Source organism: Chelon labrosus (genome assembly GCF_963514085.1).
Source record: "Chelon labrosus genome assembly, chromosome: 1".
Lineage (NCBI taxonomy): Eukaryota > Metazoa > Chordata > Actinopteri > Mugiliformes > Mugilidae > Chelon > Chelon labrosus.
Window position 1 is genome coordinate 15,733,431 of NC_140337.1, and position 25,828 is coordinate 15,759,258.

At 43.9% G+C, this 25,828-nt stretch overlaps 1 protein-coding gene across 5 annotated transcripts in view; it reads left to right on the forward strand.

Moving 5' to 3' along the window:
• The window catches only part of LOC311500671 (nuclear factor 1 B-type-like), a gene marked incomplete at its 5' end in the record, with an annotated part of 64,479 nt that continues 38,651 nt past the window's right edge, over positions 1–25,828 (forward strand). For 4 of the 5 annotated variants that reach the window (XM_084562209.1, XM_084562211.1, XM_084562210.1 and 1 more), the window contains 2 exons: positions 6,776–7,280; positions 9,983–10,514. In XM_084562209.1, coding sequence (XP_084418335.1) covers positions 7,254–7,280; positions 9,983–10,514 — 559 coding nt within the window. Of the gene's footprint in view, positions 76–6,775; positions 7,281–9,982; positions 10,515–25,828 lie in introns of those variants that run through there. The other variant, XM_084562213.1, reaches the window with a different exon arrangement.

Genomic DNA, 25,828 nt, shown 5'->3' on the forward strand with positions numbered 1-25,828 from the left:
ATGGCGGGGAAACTGGCGGAGAGGTCCATCAAATGGCAGCTTTGTTATGACGTATCAGCCAGGACGTGGTGGATGGTGAGTGGAGCTCTTTGTCCTGTCCTGTCCTGTCCTGTCTTGTCCATGTCTTATGTGAAAATAGAGTCCGGTCGGGTTGACTCAAATATCTGGTTCTTCATCTTCTTTGTTGCTTTTGTGACTTTTTGTGTGTATTGTCAGAATCTTTCATATTTGTGGATGTGATGGAAAAGCTGTTTGGCTTAAAAGATTCTGATTGGGGCACTAAACAGCTTGTTAAGTGTCTTCCACAACTTTATTTTGTATATATATATAAAATATTCTTTTAACAGCATTGTCTGAATAAGTGTGACCATTGAGGCCTGCAGAAATTAACTTCAAATCCACTAATACGCTCCGATTGGCTGCAGAGATTTGATGATTTTTTTTATTAATTTGTTTTGAAGATGAAGGGGGAGCAAAAGGAGCGACAAAAATAATGACTAAAGGAAGTGTTCAGCTTGCTTTTTGGTATAAGAGCGATCCTCAAGTGCACCTCTCTGTGCACCCTCAGCAGTGTTAATTTAGCCCCGGACAAAGAGCCCTTGTCCAGCCCGCGCCTTTCCCATGCTGAAGAGGCAACGCAGGCTGACATTTCTTTCTGAATATTTATTTACTTGTCCGACTACAGGCGAGCTTTTATTGTCCCTCATCGCCCCATCGGGGTTTGGGGTTGAGGTCTGTTTGTCTGTCTCCGTGCAAAGAAAATCCCCCTCTCTGCCCAGGCCCTGGCGTTCTCTCGCTCCTGTAGTTTGTCCCGTTTTGAGACACTGCTCATTATCGCTCAAATTAGATTTTTGACTTGCTCCTAAAGCCATTATCACATTCTCTCTTCATGTTTCTTTACGTCTAGCCACTGCAGCGATAATAGAATCAACTCTTGTTATAGGCATACAAAGACCGACTCTGTGCTTGTAGAGGATTCAGCAGGGATTTTACGGGCAATTTCGGCGAGTACATGATGTGAAGTACATCGCTGTCAGGATTAGCGGCTAATTAAAAGTTCATCTCGGAGGTTAGAACACTGAAGGCTCCAGCCGCTGACTCGCTTTGGTGTCAAGAAGGCGGACGTTGTGAGGAGGGCTGTAGGAAATGGTGCAATTGGTAGGAAATTGCAGAAGTCGGATCAGACCTCCAGGCCTGCTCCTGAGATAACGTGTCAGTTTGATGGGAAGAGGCGTCGAAACTCGTATCATGTCATGCTGTAACAGAAACTGGTAAAAGAAGCAGTGGTATCGAAATCATGTTTTACATTCTCAACACATCAGTGATGCAAATAGAATAGAATAATAAAGGCTAAAAGCTAGGCAGATACCCCATTACATACAGTATAACTGAAGCCAGTGATGTTCTTGTAACTTAAAAAATAAAAGCTATCCATGTGTTTAGTGTGTCTTTATCACAGTCAACTGTTGACAGGTTGCAGTGGGCGAACCACGGGCATAAATAATAAAAGTAATGATGGCTGAATTCCAAATAGCTGAATAAAACATGGCCCGCTGCTGACGTTATTTATCACAGTGTCTCCAAAAGTATTGACCCTTTGGATTTTTTTTTTATATAAATGGGATCACCGTCTATATCGTTTGTCTTTTAAGAGAAGACTTGACCCTAAATGGTCTGAATTGGTCTTTAGGCCTGATCCGTGCCACCCGACAGAGCTCGAGCAGTCCTGCGAAGAAGAACGGAATAAAAATGCTTCAGATGCAAATGCTGCCGATTGAGAACCCATCCCCGCAGGCCTATCCTCGATGCTGGGACTGCAGCCAAAAGAGCGTTTGCTAAACACTGGCACGAAGCTGGTGAACACATATATGCAGCCGCTTATTTTACGCTATATGTTTTATAAATAATTACTTGGTAGGAAAAAAGGTGAAAGAGTTCTTGTCAAATGGCCAAATTATATTGACCGTAATTCCATTTAAAAGCAATGAAAAGGGGAACCACTGAAGGGGGGGTGGATGCTTTTTATAGTCGCCGTATTACACCGGTTCAGATACTGTGCGGCTACACTGAGACAGGTTTTTGTAATTCTCTCTTCTTTTCATCGATTTTACAACACGACCCAACATATGATTCGTTTCTGAATCCCTTTAAGTGAAAAACTGAGCGTGTTTGATATCTTTACAAAGATTAAAAACTGTTCTGGTGCTTGTTTGGCTCATTGGAACAGTTTCCTCAATGTGATTTTAGCTGTGTTTAATTCTAAACATCTTGTTTTTCTTGACATTGCAGATAGATCTAAGATTACTCTATATCATGTACCAGCCTGTCGTGATGGGTAATGAATCACTTGTTTGTAAATCACTCATATCTACAACATACACTATATTACCAAAAGTATTCGCTCACCCATTCAAATGATCAGAATCAGGTGTTCTAATCACTTGGCCTGGCCCCAGGTGTATAAATTCAAGCACTCAGGCATGCAGACTGTGAAACAAGACATTTGTGAAAGAATGGGCCGCTCTCAGGAGCTCAGTGAATTCCAGCGTGGAACTGTCATAGGATGCCACTTGTGCAACAAATCCAGTCGTGAAATTTCCTCGCTCCTAAATATTCCACAGTCAACTGTCAGCTCTATTATAACAAAATGGAAGCGTTTGGGAAAAACAGCAACTCAGCCACGAAGTGGTAGGCCACGTAAAGTGACGGAGAGGGGTCAGCGGATGCTGAAGCGCATAGTGCAAAGAGGTCGCCGACTTTCTGCACAGTCAATTGCTACAGAGCTACAAACTTCATGTGACCTTCAGATTAGCCCAAGTACAGTACGCAGAGAGCTTCATGGAATGGGTTTCCATGGCCGAGCAGCTGCAGCCAAGCCACACATCACCAAGTGCAATGCAAGGCGTCGGATGCAATGGTGTAAAGCACGCCGCCACTGGCCTCTAGAGCAGTGGAGACGCGTTCTCTGGAGTGATGAATCACGCTTTTCCATCTGGCAATCTGATGGACGAGTCTGGGTTTGGAGGTTGCCAGGAGAACGGTACATTTCAGATTGCATTGTGCCAACTGTGAAATTTGGTGGAGGAGGAATTATGGTATGGGGTTGTTTTTCAGGAGCTGGGCTTGGCCCCTTAGTTCCAGTGAAAGGAACATTGAATGCTTCAGGATACCAAAACATTTTGGACAATTCCATGCTCCCAACCTTGTGGGAACAGTTTGGAGCGGGCCCCTTCCTCTTCCAACATGACTGTGCACCAGTGCACAAAGCAAGGTCCATAAAGACGTGGATGACAGAGTCTGGTGTGGATGAACTTGACTGGCCTGCACAGAGTCCTGACCTGAACCCGATAGAACACCTTTGGGATGAATTAGAGCGGAGACTGAGAGCCAGGCCTTCTCGACCAACATCAGTGTGTGACCTCACCAATGCGCTTTTGGAAGAATGGTCAAAAATTCCTATAAACACTCTCCTCAACCTTGTGGACAGTCTTCCCAGAAGAGTTGAAGCTGTAATAGCTGCAAAAGGTGGACCGACATCATATTGAATTCTATGAGTTAGGAATGGGATGGCACTTCAGTTCATAGAATGAGTAAAGGCAGGTGAGCGAATACTTTTGGTAATATAGTGTACTTTTCATTTAAATGTTAAACCCTTATAATCAAATCAGGCTTTGTAACCTAGTGCTCTTTTGGTGGTTACACTTCCTGTAGTTAATCTCCCAATATACATAATAATACATGAAATAAAACAATCTCTTATTAGTTGTCACTGAAGCAGCCTCGGCCTTTAATATCAGATCCAGAGAACTACACAGGACCTCTGTTTTAATGCTCCTGTGCGGAAGTAACTCGCAGTTGCGTCTGTGGCCACGTGGGGGCGGCAGGTCCACGTTCATACGGAGGAATCGTGTCATGCGCACCAGTGGACTCCCATGAAACGAGGCTGGATTAATGAAGGCAGGGAGACTATGGAGTCAGTGCATGTGATAATGAACCAGCCTTTCATGGTATCATTCACAGCAATTAAGAAGTAAAACTATCAATAAAGCATTCTTTTACTAGATATAATGAGCTGAATGTATAACGGGACCGCCCCAATTATTTCAAAACTCCTACTGAAGCTTCCACACAGAATACGACTTCAAGGCTGCCGGTACCAGACTGGACTTATCTTTTATATGGTCTCTCATCTCTTATAAAGCTGACCCTATGTTTGATGCACATTCTGGACTCTTTTTTTTTTAGATTAGATTAGTGATGGACTATGACTTTTTCTGCTATTGTTATGGACTGGTTGCTCAGTGTGTGGTAATAAACTTCTGATGAATGATTATACACAATGAGGTTACCCCTTTTAGTGGCACCGTCACTACAACACTGACTGTTACTGTTAGGGTAACATAATATTCTGTAATTAATCATTCTAACTGAATAATAGAGGCAGAATGTGTTGCTAATATTGATTCAATTATGAAAAAAAAAAAGTTAAAAGGAAATGGTGCCTTCATGCACAATTATTTTAAATAACTGGATATAGGTAATGTCTAACTGTAGCTCCTAATAATAATAATAATACTAATATCATGTATATTATAAGGCAGCAGAGCGACGCTTTCAGTCATAATTTAGGGACCACATCGCTATTCGGACACCCTGTCCAGCTCTGGTCAAGCCCCAAACTTGCACGTCAGAGGAGCGGAAGTGAGGGGCCCAGGGTACAGAGTCCCGGGGCCACTCCTGCTGGCCAATGGGAGGCAAGAATGCAAAGGCTGTTGCAAAACAGAGCTGTGTAAAGTTACAGAAAAACACCTGCGCGATACACGGGAAATGGAAGATTGCGCTTTCAAAATAAGAGGCCGTTTCTTTTACGTTAATGAAAACACATTTTCTGATAGGCTATAGTATCACATTTAAGGCTTTAATTTAGATGAATGGTAGTCAGTTAATTTCATAGCGTATAGAAGGTAAAATGTGACACGTAAACTGCAACCGTCAAAATAAAAAATATAAAAAAGTTAAGATTTTCAACCCATTTTTATTGGCCCACTTAACTGAAAATAGAAAATCTTTTATTTCTAAATAGCGTGTCAAACACTTTTACTAATTTGAGCGAGTATTTCAAATTACTATTGGTTAACAGACTTTACTCGTGTTTTTTTTCTATTCGAACTTAGATTTTATTTAGAAAAGCCAAACCGGAAATGGCCTTGTTTACATTCTGCGCGCTTTGACGGCTACTGCTGTGAGAGAGCCGGAGGCGGGCGGCAGTCAGTCAGACAGTGAAAGTGAAGGCGGAGACCAACCCAGTGCCGAAAACTCAGCCTCTTCTGGATCACGTTCAACTTCTCTGAACAACCCCAAAAAACGATCCAAAAAAGTAAGACTTGAAGAGGAAGGAAGACAAGAAAAAAAAGAGAGAGAGAAAAAAAAAAAAAAAACGCGAGGTGCTCCTAACTTCTCTTCACCGCTGTCTGCCAAGAATTGTCTTCCGGTGTTGACTTTTTTTTTTTTTTTTTTTTTTTGCGAGCACTGCAAGAGAAAACCCTCCAAAGCACAAAGTTGAGCGTGAGAAATGTGAAGCTACCGGCTTGTGTGTTCCAACCAGACTCCAGGATTCCCCATTAATCCATGCAGTACAGTGCAATGGTACGTGAACATGGATTATTACTACTTTGAAAATGTGATAACGCGCTTTTTTCTTTTTTTTCTTTTTTTTTGCGGTGACATATATATATACACATGTTTTGTTTTGTTTTTTCCCAATGTGATACCGTCAAATGTCGGGGAGAAAAAGGTGGAGGAGCGGGTTGACTTAACTCGGGACCACAACATTGGCACGGTCGGGCCAAAATTGTAGAGAACTTGGCACGGATTCTCCGGCAGCCTATGTTAACATCCCATTCCCCTTTAATCTGGCAAATGAACTGTGTGTGGACTGATGACAGCTCCGTGGGATACACACACACACACACACATACATACACACACACATATATATATATACACATAAACATAAACGTTACAAGCGCGCGCACCGACGCAACTTTTAAGTTGAGCAGTTTTGCTAGCTTAGCCACGAGTATTTATTTTAATATTTTATTTTTAATATTATTATTATTGTTCAGGTTGAGAAGTTTTGTTTTTTGATTAAAAAAAGCAAAAAAATAAATATATATATATATATATATAAAATTAATTAGAACGTCAAACCGTTAAGCCAGCTACCGTTAGTACAAGAATGTATGCTAGCTTTGCGGTTTAAAAAAACAAAATAAATAAATTGTTTATTCGGTTAGGGCTCTTTAAAAGTTTCATAAAGCATACCCTACTTCTTATATTTATTATATAAAGCTAATTTATTTATTTTTATTTATTTTTTTTGCTACTAAAATGGACCAAACGTTTATTTTTCACCGCCAACCACAAACGCTGCGTTCAATTACCTAAGCTTGAAAAGTGTTGACACAGAGCTCAGGGGGGGGGTAAAAGGGTGGTAGAGGGATTTTTTTTTTTTTTTTTTTTTTATTCTCCCCCTTTCTGTGCGGCCGAGGCTGTGGTCCAAAGTCCCCGAATCTCGTAAAATAATTCTGCTAAATGAATTGTGTGCTCGCTTAAGCCGGGAAGGAGAAGGAAGGTGCTGGAGGGTGGATAGTATGAGTTGTGTGTTTGGAGGAGGAGGAGGAGGAGGAGGAGGTGGAAGAGGAGGAGGAGGAGTGTGACTGTGTAATTACGTGGGTGAAAAAAAAAAAAAAAAGGGGGAGAAAAAGTTGGGTCTGATTTGCTGGAATCGCGCAGGACCGAAGGTGCACCGGTCGATTTCATATCAAGTTTAGTTAAAGCGGGGGTGAACATCACACACACTGCTGCCCTGTGAAGCTCCCCGTAATGCTTTTATAAGCTATCACTGCACTGAGACGCGCAAAGAGCCCATAGAGGAGTACGCAGCAGCAGCAGCAGCAGCAGCAGCAGATCAGCTCGCACCGGCTCTATACGACTCCAATCTGCAACTTGCTTTACTGTGCATGTTTTAAAAAAACAAAAACCTCCTGCATTAAATTCTCTGCGGTGACGACAATCTTTGGATCGCAAAAAAAAAAAAAAAATTCATGGATGTTCTTGGATAACTCCTTTTTGTTTTTCGCGGATAGCTGCTCCACAGTCTCGCATGGTGCACGTCGGTCCAGGAATGGCGCGATAAAGTGATCAGAGGAATCAGTCCCAAGTGTTCACTTTTTCTCTGTTGCCGTCTCGACATGTATTCCCCGATTTGTCTAACTCAGGTATTTGTGTCCTTTATTTGTGTGCTTTTAATTGCTGTTATTTGCATATTCGCGGTGCATTTGTCACATGCTGTTGGGGTGTGTGTGTGTGTGTGTTAGAAAAAAGTTCTGCGTACGCGCCAGGACATATACGTGCAGCTTCAGCGCTGCGTGGCGAATAACGTTCATCATTTATGTAAAGAATGCACATTAAGCGAAAGCAGTGCCTTAAAAGTGAAGCGAAATTGTAATTATTTACTTTAAATATGCATGTTTGTGGTGATTTTTTACTTTTATTCCGACGTTAAATCCACGCGAAAAATCATTCAGGACTTTTAAAGGCGCTTAAGTGTTGATCTTTACGCGTTCTTTGCGTGCGTAAAGTTGTGCGTAAAGATGATTTTTAAGATAGCAGACCGTCTTCTTGATAATCTTAATGACTGGTCCAGGTATGCTGTTTGTCTCTCAGGTTTAATTAGGTTATTTGCGCCTCTGTAGCAACCTCACACACACACACACTTCCTCGCTTGCATTGCCTGAGCTGTGTTTGTGTATTTTTTATTTTTTTGTCCAGGAGTATATTTTTATTTGGAGTAAAACCCTTACACTTTAGGGAAGCGAAGTTGGAAGAAGATAAAGCCACTTTCACTGTAGGGAGATCAAACGCACGATAAGGTTGATTCAGCAGTTGGACAGAGTAGCTGGCTGTTTTGGCTGACTCAGTTTTACTGTTTATATTTTACTTGGCATAAGTAAGTGATTGACTGAGATGTGGTTTAGTTTGTACTTAAGAGGATTGTGCTTTTATGGCCCCGGCTGAAGTGCACTGCGCAGGCCCTGGCCAAGTCATTTATCTTAACAGCATTTGGCTTTTGTTAAAAAAAAAAAAAAATTAACAGAATAATTCAAGTGTTTCTGAACAGGATACAAAAAGTGAAAAGGATTTTAGAAACTGTTGCTGCTCTGAACATTTACAAGCATTTAACCGTTACTTTTGTCATTTTAATTGGCAGCTTTATAGTGAGGAGATGACATTAAAAGAAGTTTCCGTATGTTTTTTTTCTTCTTTTTTTTTTTTTTTACCTCTCTAAACGACTGCCCACAGTGAATATAATACATTTAAAAATTAGAATCCTTACTGTGTAAAAAGTTTATTTGTTCTGTATAGCAAATGATAATTATCTGACATTGCTATGCTGGAGTTTTATTGGCCCGTGCAGTGCAGACCAGAAATGTGGCTTCTCAGAGGATCACCAGCGGCAGGCTCAGATAAGGGAGTGGATGTCTGTGGTTTCCTATAGCCTGCTTTGCCCGCCTGCCTACGAAAAGAACAATATGTGGTTTAACTCTTCAAAAGCCTGCCTAAAAGGGGATGCACACACTTATTAAATTTGACATTTTAACAACCCCTAAACAAGGATAATTTAATATTTCCACTTCTCATTCAGAGCAGCTGGAGCTTCTTGATAATTCTCAAACCACCCGCACCATCCTGCGGATTCCTATAAGCACTGAGAAATGATTAAATTGTGTTATAGGATATTAATATTATCAGTGTAAAATCCTTAGACAAGTGAACTGCTGTGTTTGTTATAACAGTGTTGGCATTTGGTGTTTTATTGAGGCGTCTCGGGGAAATTCTGTTAAAAGCTGCAATAAGTTTATTTTCAAAAAAATCTTCGCTTAAACGTAACGTGATATAAAGTGTGCTATGACGGGAAGCGAATGAAAAAGTAAAATTCGAATACAAATGTGTGAAAATGCTGTGTTGTCATTGTAATTTACCAAAAAAAACCAAAAAAGAAAGAAAAGAAAAGGAAAACGTATTATTATCGCAGGTTGAAGTCGACGTGGAACATTTTAAATGTAGGCCGGATTTTAATATCCCTGAATAACCTCAGGCTTTTGGAATGAAGCTGGGCAAGTGCCATTCCATGTGTTAACCTCAGCCCTTGAAATGATTTGGCATGAATTCATTTTTCGAGTCCTAACTCAACCTTTGCAAATACTTTTCACGCCACCGCTTCGTTTGATACGTGCTGACTCTCTCTCGCTCTTTTCATTTTCATTCGGTACAAGAAGACGCATGCACTACGTGGGACTCTGTGTGTGTGTGTGTGTGTGTGTGTGTGTGTGTGTTGCGTGTGGAGAACGGGGATGTCCTGAACTTCCTAATGTGCATCACACTTGGCCTTTCCAGCTTACCCTCTGCTCCTAGTGAACACGGGATAAGTTCACAATGGAATGCGGATAGTTTGATAAGAGAAATACAACTGAGGGGCGCATGCTCTCTGTTGTAGTAGTAGCAGCAGCAGTAGCAGCAGCAATACAGGAGTCCAGCTCAGGGCATGCTCGGGGAAAGAGAGCCGAGTCTCGACAGCACACAGTGATCAGGCTTGGTGCTATTATTTTAACTGGCAGTTCGTGTAAACGGCGGAATTTCCTTGTTATATCTGCAGTTCGTCCCGATACATCTAGGATGGTAAAATAAGTGTTGCTTCATGAACAGAAACATGTCAGCTTCAAGCAACTGTCAATAACATTATGAGATTTTTTTTATTTTTTTATTCGTGGTCTGACTTCCCTTCTGCCTCAGATTAGTAGCTGAATAAACCCACATTTCTTCTCCTCGTTTGATGACATGAGTTTCTCATTACGTTTCTCTCCTTCTCTCTCCCTTCTCCCCGCTGTGTGTGTGTGTGTGTGTACATCGGATGCTCCAGGATGAATTTCATCCCTTCATCGAGGCACTTCTTCCTCACGTCCGTGCCATTGCCTACACGTGGTTCAACCTCCAGGCCAGAAAACGCAAGTACTTCAAGAAGCACGAGAAGCGGATGTCCAAGGACGAGGAGCGCGCGGTGAAGGACGAGCTTCTGAGCGAGAAGGCCGAGGTGAAGCAGAAGTGGGCATCCAGACTGCTGGCCAAGCTGCGTAAGGACATTCGGCAGGAGTACCGGGAGGACTTTGTCCTCAGCGTGACGGGCAAGAAGCCCCCGTGCTGCGTGCTATCCAACCCGGACCAGAAGGGCAAGATCCGCCGAATCGACTGTTTGCGGCAGGCTGACAAAGTTTGGCGTCTGGACCTGGTGATGGTCATCCTCTTCAAAGGCATCCCTCTGGAAAGTACAGACGGCGAGCGCCTTGTCAAGTCTCCACATTGCACCAACCCAGCACTTTGTGTCCAGCCACACCACATAACAGTATCTGTCAAGGAGCTGGACTTGTTTCTAGCATACTATGTCCAGGACCAAGGTAAGGTTCAAGCTCAGACTGTGTGTGTTTGTTTCACTGTGTACGTGTGTGTGTGTGTGTGAGAGAGAGAGCTAATGCTCATGTGTGAATGATGGCTTGGCAAGGTCAAGGGTCACATGTCACTTTTTGGCAGTCTCGCTTAGACTGGCTGAAATCATCACTACATTTGCCAGACATATAAAAACATCAGAAACACGATGCTCGGTTAGTATGTATTTACATAAAGCAAATTATTTTAGCCTTTTTAAAAAAAAAAATATGATCATTACAATCAATATCACGTGTAGAAAATGTTTTAAATGTGTCTTTGCTCTGCTGTACTCCAGCAGCAGCAGCAGCGGCAAGTCATGGCACTATAACGGGACACGCATGTTGTACACACACTCACACACACCCCGACACACACTCTGTGTACCTTTTCTGTTTGTCTAGAAATTAAGTTGTGACATTTCTGTACGGTTAGCAGCTTTGGCTGGCTTAACTGAAGTGAAGCTGCCAGTCGTATATATTTTTCCAGTATTCCTAGAAAATCTTTACTGTTTCGGCAGCATTTGAAAAGCTGAGCATGTCAAAGAAAATAAAACATTGCCGTGTCCCTGTAATCCCCATTATATATATATATATATATATATATATATATATTGTAATATAACATCATTTTAAAACGTCTAACTAAAATATTTTATTCCACACTTCAAAAGATAATACTTTCTTTTTTTATTTTTAACAAAGAAGTGGTTCAGAAGACATTTCTAAGTCACATTTCAGCTTAGCATTGAACATCTTAGTACATTCCAAGTCTTTCTAATATTTCCCAAAAATGTATTTTTCTTATTTTTATTGTTTCTAATGTGTTAAATCAGACCCCTCTGATTTTTAAATTCCTGAAAAAAGCTTTTTTTCCTTTTCGAAAAGAAGTGTTTCGTGGACACGCGGGGTGTTCTCATCCTGAACTGAATACCTCACTGTGTTCAGAAATTGGTTGCCAGGTAGTGGAATATGTCCTGACATGAAAAACAAAACAAAACAAAAAAAAAGAAAATGAATGGACGTGTTAAGACCATTTTATTATAACTGAATTACTACATATTTCTTTCTATTTTCTGCGTAACCAAAAGAAACAACACGCACTAATAAAACGACAGGAAATATTTAAGAGCCATAAAAAGATTCGGCCAAAATTTATCACAGCAGCTTTGCATGTCCTCTCATCTAGAGTGTAAACTTTACATATTCTTTATAATTTCAAGTTAAAAGAAGCTCATTGATGTTCTGATTATTTAATCAGCGTACTTATTTGTGTTTTTCATTCCGTCTTGGACGTCTGGTTAGAAGGCTGACCCCCTTTTTTTTTTACAGCCTTTTCAAACTAAAACGTGCTTCTCCTTTAACAGTACATTGAACTTCCTCCATGCATCTTCAGGAATCCCCCCCCTATAGCATTCCTCGGTGAAATTCCCCTATATTAAATGTACTGCAACGACACAGGGTAACCGCCAATACTGAGGGAGAAAGAGTGGTATGGCTAGCTCATTATCATCAAACCGTGAGCGCCATTTTGTGTTTGATAAGTGCCAGGGAAAGCAGAAGGCACAGCACACAGACAATAATGGTTGCCACTGGCACCGGGGTTGGCATCAGACCCTCTTTTGTGTCTTTTGTAGGATGCCACCGCTTCTCTAGTTTGCATCTGCTGCATTTTTAACTGTTCAGGACCAACTTGAGAATGGCTCTTTAGTGCTGTTTTTTTTGTTTTTTTTCCCCCTCCACTATACAACGTTTGATTAGGGATTCTGTGCGCACCAGCTTTTATTTTAGGAAAAATGTGTCTACAAAATATTGGCAACGTGATTAAATTTTGTGTTGGAAATAACCGGCGAACATAATGTTCCCTTCGCAACTGAATAAATTCACGATGGCTTTGCGGCGCTTCGAGCGTCAGAGCGGTTATTTGCCGCTCTCTTCGAAATTTCAGTTGATTGAAACTTTGGCAAATACAAAATAGCATTCTTTTACCGGGATCACCGAGACGGACGCGTTTTGTTTCTCTTCGGTTTTTTTTCCCGTTTTTTTCCAGGCGAAAGCGTCTTTTACCAAGCAGTGCTCGCATCCAGACAATGCAGCCATGTTGTGGTAGCGTGCGGCGCGGCGCCATTTTGTTTTACACCGTGCCAGGGAGGCAGGCGAATCACCAGTAATGGTTGTTAGAGGTTTGGAGGTTGGCATCGAACTCTCTTTGTCTGCTTGCAGCATGCCTTTGATTCGTTGGTTGGCATCCGCAATGCAGTGGGCACGTTGGAAAGTTTTTTGACAGTGGCAGAATGGGAGCCGCTGCCTTTGTTCTGCTGCAACTGCACGAAACAAACAAACACACAATCAAACACAAAGAAACTAGCAAACGGCTGAAACTGAATCTGGTATTTGTGCGAACTGCTAGAAAACAAAAAAACAAAAAAAAAAGAAAATGTGTTCGTACCGGTCTTTTAACATGGTTCTGTCTATCCTGTAATCTGGTAATGACTCACTTCTGCTGCGTAATTAGTTATTTAGTTGATTTTTACTCAAAGGTGTTTTTTCTTCTTATATATCGTGTCAAAAAAAACAAAAAAAACAAAAAAACAAGTCGAGAGTGTATCTGTTTTTTTGCCTGCGGTCGGCCGCAGCCTGAGAAAGGTCGGCGGGTTGGCAGCGAGCGTCCTAGGTGGATTTTGAGAGGGCACTCAGCCCCGTTGTTCTGGGGCACAGACGCGTTTAGCCAGGCAGGGCTGTAGCACCCATGTGCATGCCCAGATGAATGCCCGCTGGGAAGTAGGCTGGGGTCTGGGAGTGGGGGTTGCGGCATCCATTGTGCCAACTGGCAGGCCGTGTTCAATGCAAGGCCCGGGCTTCTCTCACAAACACACACACACACACACACACATTGCCGTGATACTCGAATGCGCTGTTTTATTTATTATCTGATAAAACAAGAAATGCAATTCTTTTTTTCTTTTTTTTTTTCCCCTTTCTCATCACCTCTCCCCACCTGGATTCATATTTTGCATATCCAGTCTGACAGCTTGACGGAATAGTTGCAACAAGGCATGGAGATAATCGTCGTGTCAGGACATGTCAGAATCCTGCAGGCCTCGTTTTGTATTTGATTTTTGTTAAGCTGCTCATCACTATCGGTTCAAACACTGCAGTTGTGCATTCACTAAAAAGGTCTCTGTTCTTCAGTTAGAACATATGTGTGCGATAAATCACATTTCTAAATTAACAAAGTTGACAGATTTTGGTGGAAGCTTTTGAAATGAGCCGATCGTTACATTTTCAATTAAACTGCAAGTCGCCGCAAAAAAATTTAGAACATTTTTGGAAGTTGTGTGACAGCAGTGGTTACCGAGGTAATCCAGTGGGAGCAAGGTCAAGCTGCTTCTCCATTACTCTGGTGCTAGAAGTTAACACGGCCATAAAACATCATTACCTTGACTTTCTTTCTCTCCCCCCCCCCCCTCAGTAATGTAACTTTTTTTTTTTTCCTCACACCGTCGTGATAGTTTGTGGAAATGGATGGATTACCCCCGACTACAAGCTGCCATGTTAATGGACATCTTGTTTTACAATCGCCTGACTTAACCTCTGACCCGGGGGTCGTGACCTCTGCAAAGGGATGTGACAGGGTGTCCTCTGAAGTTTAATTGAGCAAAACAAATCAGTGAAAGCGCGCTCGGGGGCACGTGGAGGAGGAAGACTTTTTGCCTAAGGGGGTGGGGGGGTGGTGGTCAGGGGAGGTGGTGGTGGTGAGGGCTGCACGTAAGCCCCCCTCGTTGACCTCCTCAATCGAGGTCAAACCGCAGCGGTCTCGGGATCACCGGTGGTCTCTTGGCAACTGTTTGTCTCCGCTCCCCCTGTCACTACTTCTGGTCTGGCTGGTGGTCCCTTGGTTCACTGGCCTAAGTGAAGGGGTGTAGGCAACCACTGACACCCTCCCACACCCCTTCACCCGGCGCTCCGAGCACTCTGGCTGGGTAGTCCTGGTCCTTGTGTTCCTCAAGACTAGCAATGGCTTGCTCACCACCACACTGCGTGGGGTAGCTGTTTGCATCTTGTTTTCCGCCTGGCTGCCTCAGAGGCTTTGGTCAGGCGGCCAGTGTGGAGGTCTGACCTTGTGGGTCACAGTGGAGGTCTGTGACTAAGCACAACATCCAACCCTCCCCTCCCCGTATTCCCTTATCCTCTTCTGCCATCAGGAATCACCCCTGCGGCACACTGCCCAGCCAAATGACTCTCTCACTCCTTCTCTCTCCCGGTTTCTTTTTCTTTTTCTCACTCCCTGGCTTTCCCTCAAGCCAGAGACTCCGACCACGACAGCTGTCCCGGGCTTAGGCGCTTGGCCAGAGAAAGGGTGCCTGGGCTCATGCCAGAAGTGTGAAACAAAACTTGCAAGCAGACAGCGTTAAGGGCACTACTGTTTAATTTTTTATGGGTTACGTCAACTTGGTCGGCCTTGTTTAATTTTCTAGTTTGTCTGGCGAGAGGAGATTTGAAAAAAAGGGTCAAAACGGACACGGTTGTTGCGCAGGAATTTTACGAGCGAACGTTCAGAGCGATCTGAACAAAGACCGTACAGCACGGATCCCGGGGAACAACCTTAACCGGCGATTCCATATAGAAAAAGTCTTCAGGGTGAACTGCACAACCCTGTGCTCAGCTTCAATCCCGTCTTCCTTATTAGTATGCAATATAGCCTGCAGTGTCTGGGTACCTCTCTCACAGAGCCATAACCTATCGAACACATTCTCTCAATCTAATCCACTTAGAACTCCCTCCCAGCTTCACCGCTTGGCTTATTGATTTCCGCTTCCCACTAAATGTCTTCCCGATCCTTTTTCTCTTAACCCGGGAGCTATTTATGTTTTGCAGTGCAGTATTTCTTTCTTTCTTTCTTTCTTTCCTTCTTTCTTTCTTTTTTGCTCGCTTGCTTGCTTAGCTTTTTTCTCGCTCGGTGTCTTCACTCCCTCTCCAGACTCTTTGGTTGTTTGCGCTCTCCATCTGACTTTCCTCTGCCTTCTTTCCCCTCCTGCTCTTTCTCAAACACTAACCTGGGTGCAGTGCAGCCAGGTTGCCTGGCTCAGTATGAAGCTTGTGTTATTAGCAGCGGGGCTTTGCTCGAGCAAATACCTCAAGGCTTAAACAGGCCGTGTTACCTCCTTAGCCCTCTTTTGTGAGCCATGTGTACATAAATCTCCATGGAAACAAGGCAACTCGGAGCAGAGGCCACTGAGAAATGTGGATGCTTTCTTTCTCAACAAAATTTACAACTCCCTCCTTTGCTCGGCTACAGTGTGTTTAATTTGCTTGTGTCACAGTTTGCGCTGTTGCATCCGTCAAAAAATGGGACACGGCCTTTCTTTGGCATTGTGAGGCTCAGGGATTGTGCTGAAAAGGCTTTTCTTGTGTATTTCAGCAGGAGACTCAGTTTTGCGTTTGTGGCTGCACTTGGTTAAGGGCTGCAGTTTGTGTCATTAGTCTATGGTTAAGATCTCAGCTTCCCCACACTTTCCCAGGCTTTTGGGGAGGACCCCAAATGCATTTCAAATCCCCCCGAGGCCACTTGACTGGAGGACCGGCACCTCCCACTCCTCCCGGGTAGATTCCCCACCCCCATCCTGTCTGCCAGTCCCACCAAATGAAGACAAATGGGTACATTCACCCCCTATCCCAGGCACTACACCGTACCTCACTGTCCTGCCTTACAAAGCAGGCCCTCCCTGCCGCATGAACTTCCCCATCCCGCGGCCACCCCTCTCTTCTTTGCCGTCGTACTAGCGTAACTGCTAGAAAAACTCACCGTTGTTATCCAATCTGTCTGCTAGACTGATCATGTAAGACAGCAGAGGCTGTGGTGAAAAGAAGGATAAGAAGGTTCAGACTGGCGAACACAAAAGTCTTGGATCGGAAATTTGTGTGAAGATGCTTTTTGACCTTGAATTTATTCAAGTCAGTCAAGAGAAAAGCGCCCTCGAGTATCAGAAGGAGACTTTCATGCAAAAGCCAGTCCCCTTTACTCGGGATGGAGGCTTGAGAACAACCAATGAAGGGAAGAAAAAACGGGAAGGGGTGGAAGGTGGGGTGGTATGGGGAACTTTGGGCAGGGACAGACAATCAGAGTGGTTGCCCAGGAGACACTAACTTCTCAGCGCAGCACCCCCCACCCTGCTTTACCCCATCAAAGTCTTTTCAGTCCAGACAGGGCCGATCAGTGGCCCAGAGTGATGGTTGTCTCTTCTTTTGTCTGGCGGTACAGTACGGCCCATCACTGTGACGGCTCGACAAGACCTGAGCGGGACAGGAATAAAAAAAAAAAAAAAAAAAGCCCTGCCATTGCAGCACTGTGCAAAATGTACTTTTGGGTGGGCATGTTGTTGTTTGGGGGTGAAGGAGGGGGTGAATCCCCAGAGGATTTCTTTCTAATGTCAGTGTAGCGGGTCAGAGAGGGGATATGGTGTCTGGGTCTTGGGAATGGCCTGCTTGGGACGGATTCATCAGCACCCCATTGAGTTGTCAAAGCCAGCGAAAGAGCTTCCACTCCTCCCTCACATATGTCAGGTTGACTTCTCAAAAAGCTCCCAAATTTAGAAACCGAACAGTCGGAACAGCAGAAGATGCCCAAATCCGCTGCAATAAACAATACACCCCCCAACAAAATGATTTTTATTGACTCATACAGCAAGAAAAGTTAGGGCAGCAGCAGAGAAGGCAAGTAGGGTCAGAAAAATAAGTCATCTACATTTTTAGCACTTACATAAACATGCTGTCTTTTGTGAAACATGGCGTCCTTGAGCGGTGAGGCTGTTTGTGTTTAATGTGAGCCCTATAGAGGGAGTGACTGGAGGAGAGGAAATATGGACGCTTTGTTTGTATGAAGATCTCATATCTCAGGATCACCAAACCAGCAGATGTTACAGATTTTTCTACAGAGGTAACGGTACTCCATACACTGTCACAGATCGCTTTGTTTTCACTTTACATCAGGGCATTAAAAACAGCAAACTCATACTGTGATTAAAGCAAGAACAGATCAGAGAAATGCACCTTTTCCACATAGCTTCTTTGCCGATTTCCACGTAAACTAAATAAATTTAAGGCATGCTATAAGTGCAACATGTAGGACTTAGCTGCTGCCTTGGCTCTGCCACTTCCTGGATAGAACAGACTATAAAAACTATAAAATTTTGCATTCTTTTTCAACAGATTTGTAAGATGTGAGTTAAGGTACTTGGTCTATAAATTCAATAATGATGAAATTGTTTGGCCACAGTGCCGCTGCTTGTGTTTTCCGAACAGTCTAATCCAGTGCTGTGTGGACCCTGTGATTAAAACCCGCTGCAGCACCAACATGACGGTTAATGAAGCCCGTTATTTTTACTGGGAAAGAACACAGCTTGTTACCATGGTGTCTTCTGAAAGCCTATGCGATCTGGCTCCCGATAGCTCGAATTCTTCCCAAATTGACCTGCTCTCTCCGCTGGCGCAGGACTCCAGCTGGTAGTTTAGCTTGCGCCGACTTTTTAGAAAACCCTTCCTGCGTTTTATACCCTAGCGTTAAAAATGCACGAGGAAACACGTGTTCACGTTCGTACGCCCGCATGCATTGCAGAAACTCACCTGCACTTCAGCTCAGAATGTTGCCCTCAGATCCGCCAGCATCTGTCAGGCAGGAACTGAAAGTCTTTTAAAAGCTTGTTCCAAATTTACCACGTCAAGATTGTAATTAGGCTTCCAACATGTGCACATACCTACAACCCACAATTACATTGCGGATTCTTACCAAAAAATAACTCTACTCCACCATCCCTCCCTTAAACCTCATGGTGTATCCTGATGTACCAAGAAAATCTGGCTAACAAGAGTTCATGAGACTATAAGAGCCTCCGGCCCCGTTGTTATCTCTGTAGTATCCAACTCTTGCCTCCTTAATAAGACTCAGACCCTGACTAATTTGAGCTCTGCCCAATTGGGCCATGATGTAATAGCTGATGTTCCCTCATAGTTTTCACAGAATTGTTTGCAACCTGTGGTCTGGGCTCTCTCTCTTGGCTCAACATAGCTTTTAGAGCAGTTATGATAATGACCCTAGTTGACCTGCAGATGGCTAAATGAGTAATGCTCAAACCCATCATCTCTTCTGGGATCCCAGCTGAGTCTGCTTGGTGTTTCCCAGGAACATCTTCATGTGTTCATACAGGTCTGTTTTGCTAACTGTTCGATGCGCACCAGACTTTTTTTTTTTTTTTCCTTCCCACTTTTTTTTTCTGTTAAACTTTCTGGCTGTAACTTGCGTTGCCATGTGTGTCTTGTTAAGGGCAGTTATGACAAATGGCAGCAGCTGTACAAACTAATCTCTCTGTAGCTTTCACACATGGCGCCCAATTAACAATGGACCACTGTGGGGCCCTAATCCACGGTGCAGCCATCCTCTGGTCCCGCTCGCTGAGCCAACTGCCCCAGGAGACTCTTCTCCTCTGCACTCCTGCTAGCGAGCCTCTGACTCCGCTCAGATGGGCGCTGGTGCTTCGGTTGGAGACGCCATCTTGTTTGTTTCTATGTTGGGAATTCTGTTTCCTGACGCTAAAGAGACTTGGGTTTTGTATGTCACACTGGAGTTCCTCTGGATTGGGTTGCAGCCCTGAGAGAACACGACGCATCTGCAGGCTGCATGTACTACGAGCGTTTGGACTCTCACATGCCCAAATGGACTCACGTGTATTCAGCTTCTGCGTATAGATTAAAATTGCACACATGGAGATGCTGGTGATAAATTTAGCAAAGTGCTTGGTGAATGTGTGTGTGTGGGAACAGCTCTTTTTTTTTTTTTTGCATGTGTGTGTGTGTTGGTGTGTTCCTGTCAGCGGGCATATTTCCAGTAGTTGCATGATGATTAACTGCTGTTTCTTGTGGCCTCGTGGAGCTGAATGCGCTGTGTAATGGACTTGTTAGAGGAGAGTGCTTTAAACAGTGCATTCAGTACTTCTGTAAATTTATAGGTTATGTATAAAGGCAAGAGAATAGTAGCCCACGCTCTTAATGGTTCTTTTAACTTTGGAGGCATTCCAGCATTCGCATACACAAACAAAAATCATCCACTTTCCCAGGCAAAGTTGTAATATGCGAAGGCCTCTCTATCCAAGATCATGTCAGCAGTGCTTTAAATGGCCCAGCAAAAGTATTTTTTATGTTCAGTTTCAGATTACAAGCAATAATTCCAAAACTAAAATACTCTTGAGGCAACATCACTTGGACGCAAACCAGCGCAAATTGTTGTTTCCATAATTTCTTCACCCTCGTCCAAAACAAAGCCACAAACGGGAGTTCGAGACTCAAAAGGAGGGTGTCGAAGGGTCGACGGCCATCAGGAAAACGACGCGGGCCGCTGCCAAATCTATGACATGAATGAAACAAATGGATGAAGGAAAATGAAAATGGTTGGGGTGTGATCTCTGGCAGGCAGAGCGAAACCAGTGCCAACTATTATGAATGGAGAAACTGCTGCTGAGCTAATGAAAAAAAAAAAAAAAGAGAGAGAAAAAGAAAAAAGAACTCACTTTTTTTTTTTTTTTTTTTTTTTATCCGCCATCCAAGAATAATTAACCGCGGGCAGGCCTTCTGGTGAGGGTGGAGAAAGCCACAAGACACTTGACTAACATCTCACCGCAAAGGAGGACAGTGACACACAAAGAGTGGGGGGAAATAGAAGCAACAAAGGGAGGTTTATTGGGGGACAAAGTAGAGTTAGTTTTAACTGCGCAAAGAGGGCACATGAAACCAAAATTACTTGAAGGGGGTATTTCTTAAATCCCATTCACTTTATTAAAAGAGGTTATAAAAACGACTAAACTGCACATGAGAATACTTTCCGGCGTCGCTTTCTAGAAATAGAAAAACTTGTTAATTCTTTCGCGACACAGAAACACGTCTCTTAAGAAACCGTCTCACACACATGCACTCATTCACCTTGCACCTAAGCATGAACGCAGTCACCTCTTAACTTAATCCCTGCTCAGAGTGTTTGGGGATGAGGCTTCAGGGATCATGTACTGTACTGTACTGTACTAGAGTGCTAATGCAATTAGTCAATGAATCAGTCTGTCAAGTTTTTACGTCATTATGAATTAGCCTTTTGGTAAGGCAATAAAATATTTGGAGACGCTGGGCTCTGGAGGATTTTAGATTCTTTGCTAGTCAACTAAAAAAAACTAAACGTCCAATCAAAATAGTAATTTGTCCTATAGCTAGTGTGCTGTCAAGTACTTTACTGTAGTATCTCTTATAGCCTCCTCTCATGTAGGCAGGATGACATGATGGAAAGCGCAGAATGAGGGCCAGATGTACGTTTATATTTAGGACCTGACAAGGGTACAGGGCATGACACCAGGCAGAGCCGTCGCATATCACATGCACGCTATCACGTACACCACATCCCATGGCGATAAGGACTATACGCAGTGTATGTAAAAAGAAAGGGGCAACTGTTAATGAGGCGCGGTGGTCGGAGCTTCGCGATACCGGAGGGATTAATGCTGCAAGAAAGTGCGGAGGCTAATTGAACAAGACAGACTCTTAAGTCTACATTTTTAGTTGTATTTTTTTATTTATTTATTTTTTTTGTTTACCTTTTCTCACTGAGAGGCCCGTAGGCCCAGACAAGATTTTAATCCATTAAACTCGCCCCGGAGCCAGGAACATCAATATTGTTTTGCCATTAAACCTTTTTTTTTTAAATCGGCATCGCGTATGCCGCCAACGTCACCCAAGCCCTGACAAAGCACGCACTGTTTGGAGGCAAATGCCCAAAACAAAAAAGTGGTTTCCCCATTATGGCAATCAAAGCAACGTTATCAACGATCAACATATTCTCACCCAGAGACAGAGAGGAGAAGAATGCCCCATTGACTGATACTGCCTGCTAGGCCGGTCGCGCTGATCTCTTGAAGAAAAGACCAGTGTCGCTGGCGGACCCCACACTCCTCCCAACTGCCTCCCCTCGCTTTGCCTTCTTCCCGCTATATATGTCTCAATACTTGGGGGGATCTGAGAAGGGGGGGGAGCCGAAGAAGGCTGCATGTGTATTGTCGAGGTGCTGCCGGGAGACTCTATCCCATGCAGGCGGTGTAGGGAGGGAGGGGGGGGTGGTGGCTGAAAAGACGGAGCCGTCACCTGCCAGACTGCTGGAATGTTAATGCCATGGCTCTGATAATTGGATTTTGTACACACCGTCTGTGAGGAACGTCCAGCAACTTTCCCCCTCTTATTGTTCGACCCAGCCCCAGACCCTCAATAGGGCTTGTCTATGTTTATACAAGCACTCACGTCTCAATAAAGACTGTTTACAATGTGTGTGTGAGTGTGCGCGAGTGTGGCGTTAGACTTCTGAATCACAGCGCGATTGTGTGTGACACGGAGGCTGCAAATGAAAACAAATGAACGTCAGATTATCAAAATTTTGCAAACATTTGAGATATTAAGAGATTTGTTTGGCCTTAAAGTAGGATTTTTAAGATTACAGTGGGGTCACAGTAAGATTTTATACACAGATTTAAACCTCATGGCTGCACGGTTTTATTTTTTTTATTTTTTTTATCCCAGTCTAAATGTTCTGAACTTCATGCAGAGTCAAAGGTAGGCACACCCACTTTAAGGTCAAAGGGCAAGAGGAAGCACTCCCTATTGGTGGAACATGTGCGAGGCGTACATGATCTGAGATCATTAGGGAAGTTATGGCTCTTGTTTGCGTTGGGGAAGGGGGGAAGGGGGGGGTGGGCTGAAATCAGGCCGGGAGCTGTGACGCACTGGTTTCCCTCTCCCTGGCCTCCCATGCTATTTCCACCCAGGCTGCAGCGGCTTGATCTGGTTAAACGTCTCGGCTGCGCTGACCTGAATTCCTCATATTCACCTCAGAAGACCCTTGCCTTAGTCAACCAACCTTTTTTTTTTTTTTTTTTCTGTCCCTATAGTCGTGCCATTCAGTGACCTTACATTTTGTTTACGTATAAAAGTTCCTTCCTGTACATAAGGAAGCGACGTTTGAAAGAAAAAAAAAAAAAGTCATCCTATTTCCAGTCGTAATCCCTCTGAGCAGAAATGCTAGAAACAATGACAGAGGTTTTTGTTTTGGCAGAGTGACTTGTTGTGATTAGATAAACAGCCTCTAATTGTATTTAATCTGTGTTAAAATAAGGCATTTGGAACAATTACTTTGGTATGTTTACCAAACAGCTGTTGTGCGGATCTTGTTTTTTTCCACATCTTTCTAAGTTATAATGGATTTGGTTCACCTCGCTGGTTAGCGGGGAAAATAAGACAGGCGCTACATTAACTTATGCATGGGTTTGTATTCAAGCTTCAACTGTTACAGAAATAACTGCATAAAAAATCTATTTGGTTTGGGCGAGATTTCATTAAATTTAAATGGATTTGGTTGAGCTCCATTTTATTTTGTGCCACTTCTTTTAGAGAAACAAACAGCAACGATTCAGAATCACAGTTTGTTATCTGAATTTTGCCAGGAGACAACAGTGCGAACATGAGAATTAAATCAATGCCGCTTTTGTAATCGTTAAAAAAAAAGAAATCTCTTATGTAAGAAAAAAATAACGCGGCCTCATGATAATATTTGTGCAGAGATTAACAGAAGTCCTCCATATTTCTCCGCTGCCTTGCTCTTTTTTTCCCTTTAACCTGGCAGTAGTGTGCTGTTGCATAAACAATGGTCTAGGCAGCCACCTTTGGGCTATTGTAGCCTTCCACAACGCTGAACTCTGGCCAAGTGGATGTTGTTGCAGGAGACGGCCCCGCAGCCAAACACACAAGCCAACCAGAGGCGTCCGTTCCAGGAGGCGAGTGCTCAGTGGACGATACCAAGAGGATCGCAGTGTTTGACAGCTCTCGGGTTGTGTAAAGGAACTTGACTTTGAAATTCAAACAGAGAGAGAGCGACGAATGGGCCCAACGAAATGACGCATTCCCTCCAAGTGTCACAGCTAAAATGAAACTCAAGCCACTCTTTGGACCGGGGGGGGGGGGGGGGTAAAGTGCTTGTGTATGTGTTCGCCCGTGTGATTTGACACTGCTTGTGTTTAGTATTCATAATGAGGTGTTGCAAAATGCATGCTCTCTGCATATCTTGCCCGACTCACCCACCACCTGTATAAACAACAGTGCTGTTGCGAAACGGTTCCAAGGAAAGGCTCTTCCCGGGCTTGTTGTCAGAATGAGGTCAGCGAACACTACTCTTTTCTCTCATTTCCCTCCTACTCTCTGCCTCTCTCGCTCTCTCTTAGTTCTACTTTGTCCCTGCTAGAGCGCAGAAAGACTAAGGCTACTGGATCATCCTCAAGGCGTTTCAGTCTACACACTCGCTGTGAATGTGTGTTGTGTGTTGCGTGTGTGTTGCCGAGTGGATAGGTTTAGTTTTTTCCATAACGCTTTTCACAACCAACGAAATGGGCAATCATTTTATGACTACTGCTGATTCACTTTTAATTCAGGACTGTTTTTAGCCTTGAAATTTACGTAAGAATTACTTGTTGCGTCTCAAGTATTAACAGGCAGAAGGTGCTTAAGCAATCAGAACATTTAATCCCGAAGCGCTGTTGGATCCACTTGTGTTTCTGGTTGGTTGGTAAGGGGGATTGTAGGTTTGCTATGTCTGAATTCTTACAGCATGACATCATTTGACCCCCCCCTCCTCCCCTGACGATCATTTTACCGCGCAAAAGTGCGCTCGCGGACGTAAGAGGAGTTCACATGTATCGTATGCTTGGGAGTCGAGGAAGCAGCTAATCGCGTCGAACCCGCCAAACGCTCTTCTCCCGGAGGCAGTGCTGGTGGACCGCGTCGTGTCTGGAACACTGTAACAGGATCTCCAGAGAGGAGCACAAAATGGGTGCTTTGTGTCCGAGATTTGTCCAGACAAACCCAGATAAGGAAACCCAACAAGGGCGAGCCCAAGGAGCTGCCTCTGTGACTTGAGCAAATAACCTTTAATCTAGGTCACGCGGCGAGATACGGGCAACGGTAGCTTAACTAGGAGCCGCGGCATTAGTGGTAGTGGTGATGTAAGCGTCAAAGGGAAGGTTAAGGTGGTCATTCCTTTGACCTGTTGAACAGATTTGGTTTTTGATTCTTCATCTGGTCCTACCTGCCCAAATATCTGTTGGGAAAATAGCCTTTTCACCTTACGCAAGTGGATGGGAAAAGGTGGTTTTGTGTAACTGGTTGCATTAGCGAAGAACCTCCTCCGCATCTTTCTTTCCCAAAAGCTCAACCCATTTCGCTGATTCCATACTCTGCGGCAATACACTGATTGCAGCGGTGGCCCGGCAGACCCCGATTCTCTTGGCAGTCGCAGCAAGGCCCATAACTGTGGCCGGCCCCTGGGGCTGCGTCTGTCTCCCTCTGCCCGCTTCACCCTGCACGTCCCAAATCGATTGTCGGAGGTTGGGGTGGGGGGACGGGAGGGAGAGGCGGAGGGGTTGCCAGAACCAGTTTCACTACGCAGACCATATGTGTCGGCAGACCACAAAACACTGAAGCCATTACTTGGCCCACTCTTGTGAAATTGAAAGCAGGAGCCAGTAACAGCAGCAGCAGCAATAGCAAGTTTTGGCTGAGTGCAAGGGGGCAGTGTTAGGAAAGCCCAGTCAGATGGTAGTGCTCACGCTGACTTGTTGACGGCAGCAGGCTGCAGACGGCTGATGTCTTGTTGTCATAGTGCCAGCTCCTCCCTCTCATGACTTCTAAGTGATGACGCCTGTCTGCTTCTCCCTGTTTCAAATTTGCTAATGTGTCTGCATGTGTGTGCGGTTATTGTATCCGTGAAATGGGCTAATAGAGAGCCGCTAATTTGGATGTTGTGATTATTTTAAGAATTTTGGAAGCAAATTTCTTAAAAAAAAAATATATATACATTACATTTAGAGGATATAGCATAGTAAACATGGGATTTAAAGTATTTTCATCGCTGAGGGAGGCTCTGTTGAACATGTCAGCACCCAGCCAGTGTTTTCAACAAATGGAAATTTGCCAAAAGTAAGACTGAATACACATGTGTTTAGGCGGCACTGTCTAATGTTCATATTAATGACGAGACATTCGTTCAGCCGCCGTGTCATTGTAAGCCGCAACTCTACTCTTGACCTTGGTGTTTTAAAAAGGCACAGCAAGAACAACAGCGTGCTCTTTGGTGTTAGCTAGCTGCCCCCCCGTATTCGGCTTCCCTCAAATCTTTGTGCTGCCGTGTGTCTTCGAGGAACCGCATGCGTCTAATGCAT